At 34.4% G+C, this 15,174-nt stretch overlaps 1 protein-coding gene across 4 annotated transcripts in view; it reads right to left on the bottom strand.

The window, feature by feature from the left end:
- The window catches only part of GIN1 (gypsy retrotransposon integrase 1), a 33,180-nt gene continuing 18,006 nt past the window's right edge, over positions 1–15,174 (bottom strand). For 2 of the 4 annotated variants that reach the window (XM_087429976.1, XM_087429975.1), the window contains 6 exons: positions 14,789–15,094; positions 9,441–9,632; positions 9,166–9,342; positions 8,389–8,674; positions 1,740–1,862; positions 1–237 (listed from right to left, as the gene is read on the bottom strand). In XM_087429976.1, the coding sequence (XP_087286102.1) occupies positions 20–237; positions 1,740–1,862; positions 8,389–8,674; positions 9,166–9,342; positions 9,441–9,632; positions 14,789–15,094 (1,302 nt within the window). In that variant the 3' untranslated portion in view covers positions 1–19. Of the gene's footprint in view, positions 238–1,173; positions 1,863–8,388; positions 8,675–9,165; positions 9,343–9,440; positions 9,633–14,788; positions 15,095–15,174 lie in introns of those variants that run through there. The other 2 variants (XM_087429977.1, XM_004420335.3) reach the window with 2 other exon arrangements.

The following is a 15,174-nucleotide window of genomic DNA, read 5'->3' as shown; positions in this document are numbered from 1 at the left end:
TGGTTTAAACAAAAGATATTTATTGTCTCAGTTCTGGAGGCCACAAATGTGAGATGAAGGTGTTGACAGGGTTGGCTCCTTCCAAGGGCTGTGAGAAGGAATCTGTTCCATGCCTCTCCCATGGTTTCTGAGGTTTGTTGGTAATCTTGGGCATTTCTTGGCTTATAGAAGAATCACCCCAATTTTTGCCTTCATCTTCACATGGCATTCTTCCTGAGTCTGTGTCCAAATTTCCCCCTTTTGTAAGGACATCAGTCATATTGAATTAGGGCCCCACTCTACTCCAATATGCTCTCATCTTAACTAATGTTAATATCTGCAATAATCTTATTTCCAAATAAGGTCACATTCTGAGTTACTATGGGTTAGGATTTCAACTTATGAATTTGAGGGGGGGAAACAATTCAACTCATAATAGTATTCAAAGCCCTTCACAAGGTTTCCTACTTCCCTTTTCAGCCTTATCTCCCTGTACCTCTCTACTTCACTTTATACTCGAGGCACTGTGGACAACAAAAAGCCCTGCCCTTCTGTGAATCATTACAATACTTTCCTGTTTCTGTGCGTTTCTTCTCCTCTAATTCTTTTGTACTTTCACCAATCCTATACATTCTTCAAGGTCAAACTCAAATGATTCTTCTTCCATAAGCATAAACAAGTTTACTATTCAGAAATAACCTCTCTTTCTTGCCTCAAGTACATTATTTGTCCTTCTCTTATGGAATTTAGCACGTAACTTCTAACTTGTGTTATTCTATATTTTTTACCAAACTGTAAGTCCCTCATGAGGACCAGGCACACATCTGACTCATCTTTTGATCTTCCCACAGTATTCTTCAAAGTGCTTTATAACAAATATTGTTGAATGAAGATATATATATCATAGAAATTATAGTTGAAAATCTTTGATATTGGTTACTTTATCATTAGTGACTTTTTCATGATTGCAAACGAAAATCCTATTAATGGATACTTTTGGCTTTAAGAGATATTATGGAAATGCACAAATGTTTTCAAATCAACATACAGTTTCAGATCCTAATCCTGAGCCTGTCTAACAAGGTAAAAGTACCAATATCCTGTAAGAGCTCATTAAACAATTCTAAATATTTTCCTACAATATTGTTTTTAGAAGTTCCAATGACACAGAAAAAAGTTTCACTTAATTCACTGTATGGTTGAATAAATATTTATTAATCCCATTCTAGGTAGTTCAAACATTTTTTAAAAGGGGGAAATATTTCAAAAAAATTAAAACTGAAAACATGGATCCATATCAGACAAAGATCTGAGAGTTTTAGGCTGGAATTTAGTTTACTTCTTAAGAAGCAAGCATGCTTTGCCTGTTCTCTTTGTAGAAGAGAAAGTGAATTCTATATACGCTTCCTTTGCCTTTATATGTATGCACTGATATTCAAACGTGGCACACCTTTGGATAAATAAATAGTTATAAAATAAACCTTCAGGATTTGTCATTAAGAGTGTGTAAAGACACTTCTTCTATACAACCTTTTTTGATGGAAAAGATATCAAGATTCAAGGAGTTATACATTCTAAACAAGCACTTTAAATGAATTTTGGTATTCACTAACTTAAGTACTCAAGGACTTGGTTTGAAGAGTCCAACAGACTAAAAGTCTGCTTTTCAAGAGTACTGTGATCGTCTATCAACGGACAGATTTTGGCATTTCTATATTCTAATAGTTCACGATCCTTGCTTGATGTCAGTAATTCATTACCAACTATGCCAATAGTTGCATCTTCTACCAGAATATTGGCTTGGTATGCTCCAACTGGAATTTCAGGCCATCCAATGTAGTCATGATCTGCCACCACTGAACCTTGTAAGAGATAAAGACTGTCTGAAAGAAGAAACATCATAAGTTTGCCTTTTAGAATTATAATCAAACATCATTTAAAAAAAATTAAACAATGTTTAATGTGGAACAAAATTCCCAGTAAAAAAATTAACTATCAAGATTAACTTCTGGTGTGTTCTCCTATCTACTAAATAAATATATATGTCAAAGAATAAATAAAATGATATATAAATTTGACAGTTCATACATACAGAATTCGGGAAAGACCAAGATTTTAAGAGAGTCATGTTTTCCTGTTCCATTGACCTGTCTTTGGTAGGTGTGGGTGAGGGGGTGAAAGGGGCTCAGGATTATGGTATAGATTAAAAACAAAGTTATAAAACTATATTTTTGATGTTGATGATATATTTTTTTTTAATTTTATTTATTTTTTCCCCCAAAGCCCCAGTAGATAGTTGTATGTCACAGCTGCACATCCTTATAGTTGCTGTATGTGGGACACGGCCTCAGCATGGCCAGAGAAGTGGTGCGTTGGTGCGCGCCCGGGAGAACCCAGGTCGCCAGCAGTGGAGTGTGCACGCTTAACCGCTAAGCCACAGGGCCGGCCCCTGATGATATCCTTAATATGCTTTTGCAAAGCATTTCTGGGTGAATTAACAGGGTCTTAAAAGATTTTAACAAATAGAATTGTTAAATCCTTAAATTTACAACTTGAGATAATTTTCCAATCTTTATAGAATCCATATTAGGGCAATATCAAATTACAATATATTATTTTGTATTGTACTGTATTTATATTGTATTATTTGTATTGTAATAAATATTATACAGTAATTACAATATAAAGTTATAAACTAAAACGAAGATAAAGTTTCTAGAATCAGTCTTACGTAATAGGAATGTGTAAGTAGGCAGGTTGCAATGAAGTAGTTTTAAAAGCTTAGCTTACTTAAGTCTAATTTAATATGAAAATACTTAAAAACTTTTAAGGTGTAGCTGACTCCATACTGAAATACTGACAAGGAATTTTCCTTGTCAAATTTTATTCTATTTTGAGCAAATTTATCATCACCACCAGGAAAAAAATACTCAAATGTTAAACTGATAGCCAAGCAGCAGCATCTTTATAAATAAATGTTAATGTATATAAAAGGATTCCTCCCTACCTGACGTTTTAATTCATTACAAGGAACTCTTTCACCACAGCTGATTAACTTCCTGGACCCCTGCCTTCTCTTTCTGGATTTTCTCCCAAAACATCAAGATTCTCTTGAAGATTTTAATAGCTTAAAGAGTTCTCAAATTTTAAGTTCGAGAAATAGCAAAAGGAAGATTAATTGCCCATTTAAATTAGAGATCAATGAAAGTTTCTCAGAGCAGACAAATTTGTTAATATGTCCTGGAACACGATCGCACTCCACCCATCCTCATACTAATATGTGAAAAGCTCACTTGGGCCTATTCCAATCCCAGAAGTTTATACATTTAAGAACTTCCAATTTACAAACTTTAGTAGATGAAACAAAGCTATGCTCTCTACTGACAGATGGAATAAGTGGACTTGGACTTCTAAAGACATTTAGTTTTGCCCACTCAGTTCTTCATTAGGCAAAGTATTCTTGGTATTTTAGTTTTGAGAAGTTTTCTAAGTTTAATCCCCCCAATTCTTCTTAATGCAAAAGTAGTAATTAGACTGAAAATATTCTTAAGAAGATACACATATTTATGATGGAAATAAAAGTATGGATAATTGAAGGTGGCAAGACAATGAATTTGTATGTTAGTATGGATGAATTGCTGGACAAGAGGCACAATTCTGAAGCATACAAAAAAATCATGCAACCCAGGAGAAGTGCTATGCACAATAGCAGCAAGAAAGAAGAAAAATGATCAATGAAATTGAAACACTTTTAGAATGTGTTGCTAGAGGTTCAACATCCACGTTTGCTATTGGCCTCTTAACACCTGGAGAAGGCTAGGTAGTAGTTTAGAAGAGAGCTTAAAAAGGTAAGATATAGTAAAAGTGCTGCTGATGAAATTTTTCTAACAAGCCATGGAGAATTCCATAGATTCAAGGCCTGTACAGTGCTGCAGAGTATCAGTGACAGCACATACCACAGCACTTAGGGTATTTCCAAAGATCTTTGCAGAGATTTTTGATGAAGGAAGTTTTCTATCTCAAAATTTTTTTTCCAAACAGATGAAGTAGGTCTATTTCAGAAAAATATGTCCAGTAAACATATATCGACTGGGAAAATATGCATATATGTAAAGCTCTTAGAAGTTATTATTTTCATTTGCTGGAAATGCATTCATAGACCTGGAGCTTAAGAACCTCCTAGTTACACTGGACTTAGAAAAGAACGGACTTTACCAACCTCACTTGTTTGTAAGAGGAGAGCTATATAAGTAAGTGACATACATATATATATTTGAATATATATATCTGAATATATATGTACACACTTTCTTTTAAATAAGTGATAAACTTTAAAGCACCTTATTGTAATAAAACTGTAGAGAACAAGGATTACATTCATCAAATTCTACACAAATCACTTTATATGCAATGGAAACCCACTCTGGAGATTTCAAGCCTTGTTTGTGTAGGAAAAAAACAAAATTCTCATTCATTCAGAAAGGTCAAATATGCTTCAACTCCTACTATGGTCTCAATCTTCTGGAACCAAGAGAAATGCTCTTTACCTTCAAAAAAGATTACCAAAGATAACCAGAAAAGAGACTCTTGAGGCCTTACGTCCATGTTGAAATAATATTTTAGATTCATTGGGTTATATAAAATATATTATTAAAATTATTTTCACCTATTTTCTTGTAATTTTTTAACATGGCTACTAGAAAATTTAAAATTACTTATTACACAATTTTTGCATTATATATCTATTGGACAGTACTGATCTAGAATAATCCTGAGTTAAAAATATAGAAAAGAACAAGATAAGTTTTTGCCCTCAAGATAGAGAGAGGTAAACAAACACCATATTTAAAGGACTTCTCTACTCAGTCACATTACACTATAGACTCTTCTTAAGTATTTTTCTTTTCTCATTCTATCAATTTAGTTATGATTATGACATCTGTTTAATAAAAGCATTATTTCAGTTTTGACAAGACTAAATAATTAAGGTTTTTACTTTCCTAAAAATGGAGATATTTTCAAGACATTACAGGAAGGTGTCATTAGCAGTTTTGACACACTTTTCCTTATGTAGCTTTAAGGAGTAAAAAAATGAGATTAAGATATAAATTTTTAAAGTTCTTTAAGGAGAAAAATAAGTTAAAATCAAAGCTTCAGAAGTCTGAGTGATTTGGATTAATCTATTTCTTCAAATGGAAAGGAAAGTACAAGGTTTCAGAATAATTAATTTTCTTATTCTGAAGACAGGTGACTAGAGTAATCCTATACATGGCCTGATAATCCTAAAACTATTAGAATGTGTTGCCATACTAGTATACCCTTTCTCTTGATAAAATAACAACTAATAACTATAACTTGATACTATATAATTGTCATTATAATAGATAACCAATACTAACAGAAAACTGAACGATTATTAGTTTAGAGATTACATAACTAAGAGGCCAAAGGGAGGCTCTTTGTATAAACTATATTAATAATAAAGCCAAGATCATGGGCTTGATAACACAGGGGCTAAGCTTTGTTTTGTTTCATGAATGTAGACCATAATTGTGGTAGGCAGAATAATGGGCCCCTAAAGATGTCCATGTACTAATCCCTGGAACCTGCGAGTACGTTATCTTACACGGCAAAGGAGAATTAGGGTAGTGATGGAATTAAGGTTGCTAACTAGCTGACCTTAAAATAGGGAGATTACCCAGGTGGGCTGAAGGACGAGGGTACTTAAATGTGGAATAGGGAAGAAGAAGAGCAGGTTGGAGTGACCTGATGTGAGGAGGCCTCTATCTGCCATTGCTGGCTTTGAAGATAGAGGAAGAGGGCCACAAGCCAAGCAATGTGAGTAGCCTCCAGAAGGTGGAAAAGGCAAGGAAACAGATTCTTTTCTAGAGCCTCCAAAAAGGAAGACAGCCCTGAATGTCTTGATTTTAGTCCAGTGAGACCTATTTTGGACTTCCAAGCTGCAGAACTGTAAAATAAATTTGTGTTAAGTCACTAAATTTGTGGTAATGTTATGGCAGCAACAGAAAACTTACAAAATAATGAAAAACATCTCACATGTTTTTCTGTGAAGGAAAATCAGACTAACACCTTTGTAGGAGGCAGACACAAATCTACCACAATAACTCCCACCCAAAACAAAACAAACAAATAAAACTACTCAAAATCTATGGTGGATAGAATAATGGGTCAATAACATTTTCCCTTTCAAAGGGGAACATTATGATTACAAAGACACTATGGTCATAAAATTTCTTGTTAAAATAATTAATCTTGAAAAGGTGCCTGGCATTAAACTAGACAAAATGACAGAGGCTTGCCTAAAATAGCAATGAGAAATATTATAGACCTAGTACTGAATGTGCTCTCTCTACATTATGTTCTAGATAAGAATGGATAAGAAGTTGGCAACAGAAGCATATCTGCTTTGGACAGTGAGTCTTTAATACAGCTACAAAATCTCAAGGCTGGTAAGAGTACCACTGACAAGTGCAGACAGACAAATTCATAGTTCTTTTGGCTACAGCTCGTCCAAATTTACATCAAATAAAAAAAATGGGATGATTATTCAAAGACATTTTGTTTGCTTTAAATTCAGTTCAAGGACTATTTAAAATCAGCTTTTGAGGTAAAGATTTTCAGGAAAATATGCAATACTGAAGAAAAAGATGGCAGAAATCACATTTATTTCGAATTTCTGCAAATTAAGAGAAAAACAAAAAAAGGATCAAATAGCACCAGATTCCAAGATGGCCAGATCGGTACTTCCTTTGGTTAACAAGAAAAAACAATTCGACCCATCAATCTCAGGTTCCTTATATATACACCAGTACTAATGTGAGTGAGCAACTTCCTTTCCATTACTGGAAGAGTATCTGCAGAGAATTCAAGCAAGAGGCAAAAATTATACTGTCTCTGTTTAGAAACTCTTCTACTCAATTGGGTTCTGAAAAATGCAGGAGTAGCAAAATGTTTGGCCTCCTTTCTAAGAAAGTCTTTGGTAAGAGCAAATTGCAAAATGTTGAAACAGATCCTGATACAGCCACATTTTAAGCGTAAATTTTGTATTAATTAAGGAAGGTTAACACATTAAAAGGGAGCAAGTCCTGAATGCCAAAGATTAATGGGAAAATCAGCATAAAGAAGAGAGGACAACAGGTATAATCCTTTTTTTTCCTACTTAACTTGCACAAGGGAGAAATTAAAAAGGGTAGTTCAGAACCGAGAAGAGGCACACAGGGAACGAAAATGCTTATCTTCTAAGAGAATGAAGGTACTGTGAGTTTTCAGAATGAGACCAGTCCAAGATAAGTTTACCACTAGAGCAACTAGGTCTGTCACAAGCATAAGGAAAGGTACTAAAAGCTTTTGACACAAGAGTAGTGACCCAGATGAGAGGCAGAGTTGAGCTGTTACTGAGCAGCCCCCAAGGGCTTCATATCCTAAAAAAATAGGGTAAGTGTAGGTTATCTGTTGTTAGTGCTTTTGTAATTATTATTTACTTAGGCCTATTAAATAACTCCATTGTTTACATTGTTCAAAAATGTACTAAATTCTATCTTCCATTAATTGTTACTCATATTCAAATAATACTGATGCTTTTTCTTTCTCTATAGAAAAGGCAAAATTAACTGGCTAAGGTACCAAGTAACTTCTCAGTTATCTACCCCAGAGAAATTCTAGGGAGCAGATACAATAGGACAAAATAAAAGAGTCTCAATAAAGTGGGCCTTACTCTGAAAGCTTTGGGAAAATCTCATTTAGCTCTAGCCTATGAAAAGAAAGGGTTAGAAAGATCAGGATATCTTGACTGTTCAGAACCTTATTTTGGGGCAAGTACAACCTTGTTCAGGGTGCTGTCATTTCTTCTTGTAGCATCTTAGAGCACTCTGGGTACATCCCACTCTGTACCATACCCTGCACCCACCATGACCTGACTATGATGCAACAATACTCAGATTATTAAAAATTAATCATATTTTTTAAAGTACCCTAATATATTTATCTCACAACAGGATTCTGGACAGTATGGTTTTTTTTGGCATTAATTATCTTAATTGCTGCTTTTCCATGCTAAAATGAGGCACAAAGTGACTAATAAAATATTGTGAAAGTGAACACAGAGCAGACATAACTCTTCCTTCTGTGAAACAGGCGCACTATCTCCCACATGAACTGTGGGAAAGTGTATGAAAAGTGCACTAGAAATCAAAATAAAATCTCTTACAAGCCTGACAGTTCCAGAAGAGACATTCTGATAAAACAGACTACGAGGTATCTAAAACTGTACCAAATTTTATAAAAATGAGAAGGGAAAAAAAAACCTAACCAAAGGAGGGGGGAGATTTCTTATATTTTTAACTTCTCATTCAAAGAAAGTAAAAATGTGGAGAAATGATAGATATTTACCTTGTTCACTAGATTCTCTTACATAGGGCTTAAGGTGAGACATTTTGATAGGTCTTTTAAGTCTAGTCCCAGTGTTGTCTCTCAGAACAGCACATCCACTTTCTGTAATATAATCTATGACACAAGGACCAACCCATTCAGACTGAAAACGGCCATCCTTCCACCAATTTTTCCTTTGTCTTAAAACTTCGTGACCCACTTTTAGATGAAATGGATTTAATTGCTTTGGTTTCTTTTTAACAATGATTTTGCTTTTATTTAGTTCATCAAAATTGTTGTTCTCCATCTACGAGTGCAAAAAAAAGAGAACAAAGGGATGAAAGAGCTCGAGTTTCTTGAAGGTAAATGCAGATAATAATATTATAACAAAATGGTTATTTACTGAGAGGCTATAAAAGGTAGGCATGAATCCCACTTAATTCTTAAAACAATATTTCAAAGTCAGTATTATTACCTCAACTTTACAAACAAGGTAAACTGAGATAGATTAAGTAATTTGCCCAAGTCAAACAACTGGAAAGCAACAAGACCAGGGATTTGAATTCAGCTCTACTTGATTCCAAAATACATGGCTTTCCCATTATTGTCTCTCAGAATTTCATAGCTAATAAGCATACTGTTTAATCAAGACAAGAAGAATTTGATAGAAAAAAATTTGGTTTAACGATATATCGTATGTATGTGTGTGTGCATCCATGTGTGTGTATATGCTGAAATTAAAAAAACGATCACTGTCTAGATTTTTAGATTATAGAGTTTTCTATTAAATAGAATCACCTGGCCTGCTGAAGTTGTCTTATTCTCCATTATTTTGTCAGCTTCTTTAATTGCACCTAGAATTTTGGCAAACATATTTGTATTATCACCATCCACTTCATGAAGAATATCTGAAGTCTCAGGCACACAAGGATTTCGATTAAACATTTGAAAATATGGTGTATTTTTAGAAGGCTCCTATTTTAAGGAAAATAAACAACAATTTGTAATAAAACATTTATCTAGCCAAGAAACAGTCATAACTCAAAAGTAGACAGTTCTATAAAGGCACATACCAAGTGAGTCACATTGAAGGCAAATGAAACAGCTGATAGGTGATCATCCCAATTGTTTGGGTGGTCAGCACAGTGTTTGGAAAGAAATGTTTTGATTGCGCTAGATGGACTTTCAGTTGGATTAACAGTTTGGGAGGCGTGAGAAATTACAATTTGCTTTGTGCCAAACAATCCACGAAGTTCAACATTGATCTGCAAAATATATAAAACAAAGTTGACTTTAAAATTTCTATTTTATTTTTCCCTTGACTGAAAGGTTTCAAAAGAATTTGAATCTTGCCTTTTTCATTGACCATAGCCATTCTATATAAAAACATACCTATTTTGTTTAAAACAGCAATTACCATTTATTGAGTCCTTATTACCTGCTGGTCAACACACTAAGTGCTTTACATTACTGTCATTATACCTTACAACAATCTTATGAGGCATTATTAACCCCATTTTAAAGATAAAAAGCTAAATGAAACTTTGAGAGGTTAAGTGCCTTGTCAGAGACACACATACAACAAAGAAATGGAAGAACAGAATTTAACATGAACTCTGAGTTCAAATAACATTTTAATTCAGTAGACAGTTTCTCAAATAAACACTAAGTCACGTAATCCTGTAACAGTTATGTGTCCTTGGCCACATCACTAAACCTCAGTTTCCTCATCTGCCAAATGACGAAAATCCTACCCAGGACTCTTTTGAGGATTAAATGAGTAAATGTTTGTAAAGCACTTAAAACACTTCTTGGCAAGTAGTCAGCATTTTATAACTCTTAATGTTACTATTATTACTGTTGTTGTATTTATTATGTGCAGGGCCTAAAAGAAGTCAAGAGGTCAGCCCCATGGCCTAGTGGTTAAGTTTGGCATGCTTCTCTTTGGTGGCCCAGGTTTGGTTCGTGGGCGTGGACCTACACCTCTGGTTGGCAGCCAACAAATTAAAGAAGTAATTTTTCCTTTGAAAATGTTTATTCTCTTTCCTTCAGAGGTTTACAAAAAATTCTTTGTGAATTTTATTGAAACAATTTAGCAAATACTCTAAGCTGTGTTGGAAACATCTGTATTTTCATTGAACTGTATAATAAATCTCCCACATTGTGTAAAATGTTCTAATCTTATTTCAACACTTCAGCAGTGTTTTCTGTCAGTATTTGCTGACAAAAGAAAACATTTTATTTTGTTACCATTATGCTTTCTGTGTAATATTTAAGCCACTTAAATCATAGCAAATAGAACAAATTTTCCCAATCATATGTGATTTTTAGTTTTTTGTTATCATTAAACCTCACAAAAGAGGCTTATAAACATTTACTTTACCTTTGGTAAAATTTTCAAAGTCTTGGACTGATTATTACGTGACTTGAAACTTGATGCAAAAACTGCTGGCGATTCATAACGGCTTCATACTGTCATTATCTAATATCTTGAAGCACTGTACGCACTTAGGGTAAGGCTCTTCATTAATAAAGGTGGAAGCAATCCAATATTTCAAATAGTTTTCTTGATAATTTTGAATTTTGGTAGCCAATTTCCTATCAGATCTGATTCGCTCATATTTGTTATCATCTCATTAATGTGTCTATGAAAGAGCCAGGACAAGAAGTTAAGCAGAAGTGTCAGCTCTATCATTTTGTCGTGGTTGATAGGTGATTGCATTACTGGTATTATCTTGTTTCACTGAAAGAAACTTAAGCCACTTGGCTATTCTGTGGGGAGTAGTCTGGTGAAAACTAGCCGATATCCATGAATTCAATTACTGTTGAAAACAAAAGAATGAGTGAGGGAACCACTGTAGACTCCTACATGTTGTGGATTCTCACTTTTCTCTCAGGATACCTTCGCGTACAAGGTGTGACATATAATCATCTGCCTTGTTGATTCAAGATGCTATTATCAATCTGCATACATTATTAGTAAACCTTCATTTTTTTCTTATTAGATAAAAAAGAAATAAAAACAGAAGTTTTAATATTCCCATCCCACAAACTGGACTGTCTTACACACCCCATTTTGCAGACCACTGCTCTGGGATCCGAACTGGCAAACACCGGGCTGCCACAGCGAAGCGCGCGCACTTAACCACTTAAGCCACCGGGCTGGCCCAATGATTATGTATATTTTAATCACTAAAAACTTAAAAGGAACATAATAAACTCAAAAATTAAGAAAAACAGGGCCAGGCCCCATGGCGTAACAGTTAAGTGCGTGCACTCCGCTGCTGGCAGCCTGGGTTTGGATCCTGGGGGCGCACGGACGCACCGCTTATTAGGCTATGCTGTGGCGGCGTCCCACATAAAGTGGAGGAAGATCGGCACGGATGTTAGCTCAGGGCCGGTCTTCCTCAGCAAAAAAAGAGGATTGGCATGGATGTTAGCTCAGGGCTGATCTCCCTCACAAAAGAAAAAAAAAAAAATTAAGAAAAACAATCTATAATCTCATCACTCTAAAAAAAAACTCCTTGGTAACCTTATGGATTTTTATTTTACTTTTTAATATCTTTTTTTTAACATAGTTATCTATGTAAATATATGTATATGTAATATATGTAATAATATTCTTATCCAAATTTTCAACTTAATGTGGTAAACACTGTCCATGTTATTTGTTTCATTGCAAACGTCTTTTTTTTTTTTTGCTGAGAAAGATTTGCCCTGAGCTAACATCTGCTGCCAATCTTCCTCTTGTTTTTTTTGTACATGAGCTGCCATCACACCATGGCCACTGACAGACAAACGGTGTAGGTCTGCACCCGGGAACTGAACCTGTGCCGCTGAAGCACACCAAATTTAACCACTAGGCCACCGGGACTGGCCCTAAACATCATTTTTAATGGCTACAAAATATTTCATCATGTGGCTAGACATAATTTTCTGAAACACTTCCTTTTTTGGATACTTAGGTTGTTTCTTGTCTCTCAGTAATATAAATAGCATTGTGGTAAACAGCATCATAAAAGAACTATCTCTATTCTATGAATAATTTCCTTAGAGACAATTCTTAGAAATAGGATTGCTAATGAAAAGACAAAAATATAAATAGCTCTTAACGGACTTTTGGCAAACCGCTTTACAAAAGAGTTAGTTTCAAGTTGTAATGCTACCAGTAATGTAAGGCTATATCATTCTACCCAGAGTCTCTTTGGTATTATTACTATTTTTGTTGATTAGATAAGCAAAAAGTGGTCTTAATGTGCATTACTCACTACTATTATGTTTGAACATTTCTTCATGTTTATTATTTTTATTGCCTTTTGTGAATTACGTTTTTGCCATTGACTATATTTTTAAATTTGTTTGAATATTGTATAATAAAGACATTAGCCCTTTCCTGCATGGATTTGCTTTATCTTTGCCAGCCTATTTCTTGGTCTTTATGTTTTAGTTATTTTACCACACATAAGTTTCTAATTTATATGCAGCCAAATTTAGTGATGTTTTCCACCGAAATTCATATCACTGTTGCTAAGCTTAGAATGTTACCTCTGTCTCTAGAGATAAAAAAAATAAGAAGTCAATTGTACTTTTTTTGTTTCAATTTAAAAAAATAATAATTCTTTAATTTACCTGAAAACAATTTTGGTATGTGGTATGTAATTCTAAAATCACATTATAGAAATAACTAGAAACAATTAGAAAACTGTTATCTATTGTTGTTAAATTAAATTTATTAAATAATCTTTCCCTACTCCACTCATTTGTGATGCCACCTCTATCAAGTTAACGATGGTTTCCAAATTGTGCCAAAGGGCCCCCTTAACATCTGTTGTACACCTTGGAAACCACTAGCTAAAGGTAGTTTTTGGTTTCAACATTAGATAAGGCTACATTCCTTTTGATGATGTCTTATCTTTACAGAACTGGTTTTTCAGTAGATGCTGTGATAAAGAGCAACTACTGTGTAAAAATCAATGTGAAACAGGAAATGAGTGTTCAATCTGATTCCAAGGTTTGAGAAGCTGAGCAGTGGTAAATAGGTACATACACACATCCCATTAGTAAGTAATTGTGGTTATTTAAGAATGAAATAAAAATATTTTTTCTTTCAATTTATGAGTCTTATTTTTTTAAATGGTTAAGCGGTTAGGATGTAAATACTTATTAAGTTGTTTAGACCTGTGGAGAAAAGAGTTAACATAGCAGACCTCAGGCTGCTCTCCTTTGAAAGGCCTGCTTACAAAGTTGGCCCTTGGCTAGTGTCTAGGAGCTTGAATTTCAGGAGGGTTTCCACCATTCCCTAACAGAAAAGGGTGGCTCACCGTGCCTAAACTGTTTATACAAACAAGGTGGTTTATGCTCAACACCTTCTTTCTGTTGGGAGTCTAGAATTTTGGTACATACTAGGCAGAAGTTGTGTATGTGACCAGCCCCAATAAAAATCCTAGGCACCGAGTCTCTAATGTGGTTCCCTGGTAGACAACATTTTACATGTGTTGCTACAGCTCCTTGCTGAGAGAATTAAACATGTCTTGAATGATTCCACTGGGAGAGGATACCTTGGAAGCTTGTACCTGGTTTCCCCTGGACTTTTCCCCGTGAGCCTTTTCTCTGCTGATTCTGCTTGGCATCCTTTCATTATATTAAATCTTAACTGTGAGTATGACCATCTGCGGAGCCCTCCTAGTAAATCATAAAACCTGGAGAAAATCTTAGGGACTCCCTGACGCAGGACCTAACTACTTAATAAATATAACTTCAGAATTTCTTTTGGACTGAGATATCAAGGGTGCTGTGAACCAAGACAGTCTGGCTATCTCTGATTTTTTTCTTATAACAATACCCTGTCAATTATTAAAAATTTTTAAATATGCCTTGAGTATAGTAGTTATTATATTCCTTTTTTAGATTTTTCATATATATTCTTGCATGCTTATTTTTCCAGGTTAACTTTAATCTAGAAAAAGGTCTGGACAAGGGAAAAAGCTCCCTCTTTTTTTAAAGCTGATTAGAAATTTAGTAATTATATAAATTAATTTTGGTTTGGGAAAAATCGTTATCATTCAATATTGAATATTCTCATTCATGAACATGATGTATTCCCCTATTTAGTCAATTCTCCCTCTACATGTCAATCATAGAATTTTTAAGCTAGAAGTTAACAAAGATAATCTGGTTGGTCCAATCTCCTTATTTTAGTTTGAGGAAATCTGAAGATAGGTTTACAATTAGTTAGTGGCACATAAAGTACTAAAATCTTGATCTCTTAATTTCCCGTCTAACTATCTTTGTACTATACAATATTAAATCTCTACATCTGTAGCAATTTATCTAAACTTATTAAGCACCCTATAATGCACAGGTGCGCTGGGCACTGAAACATGAGTAAAATACGCTCCTAGACCCAGGTAGTTTGTCTCACCTGATGAATGAACTCATCTCTTTGGTCCATTATTATTTTCTGAGGAGGTCCATATAAGAAAAATATATTGATAATAGCTTTAGAAATTTCTGAGGCTGAAACATCACACAGAGGCAAAATCACAACCCATTTGGTGAACAAATCTGTCATGATTATAGCATATACATGACTTCTGTTGCTTGTATGAAATGGGCCCATCAGATCAACAGTAACTATACTCCATGGATTTTCCACCTTGAGAAGGTGCTGTTTAGGTGCTAGAATAACTGTATTTTTTGCCACTTGGCAATGCTGACAAGCATATACCTATAAAACAGGCACACAATAAAGAAAAGATAGACAAATGTTAATATAGTCAACACAACAAAAGCAGTCTTATAAATGTA

This window comes from Ceratotherium simum, chromosome 4 (assembly GCF_057802395.1).
Source record: "Ceratotherium simum simum isolate JZ-2026a chromosome 4, ASM5780239v1, whole genome shotgun sequence".
In the NCBI taxonomy this organism is placed as follows: Eukaryota; Metazoa; Chordata; class Mammalia; order Perissodactyla; family Rhinocerotidae; genus Ceratotherium; species Ceratotherium simum.
This window is presented reverse-complemented; position numbering and strand designations above follow the sequence as displayed.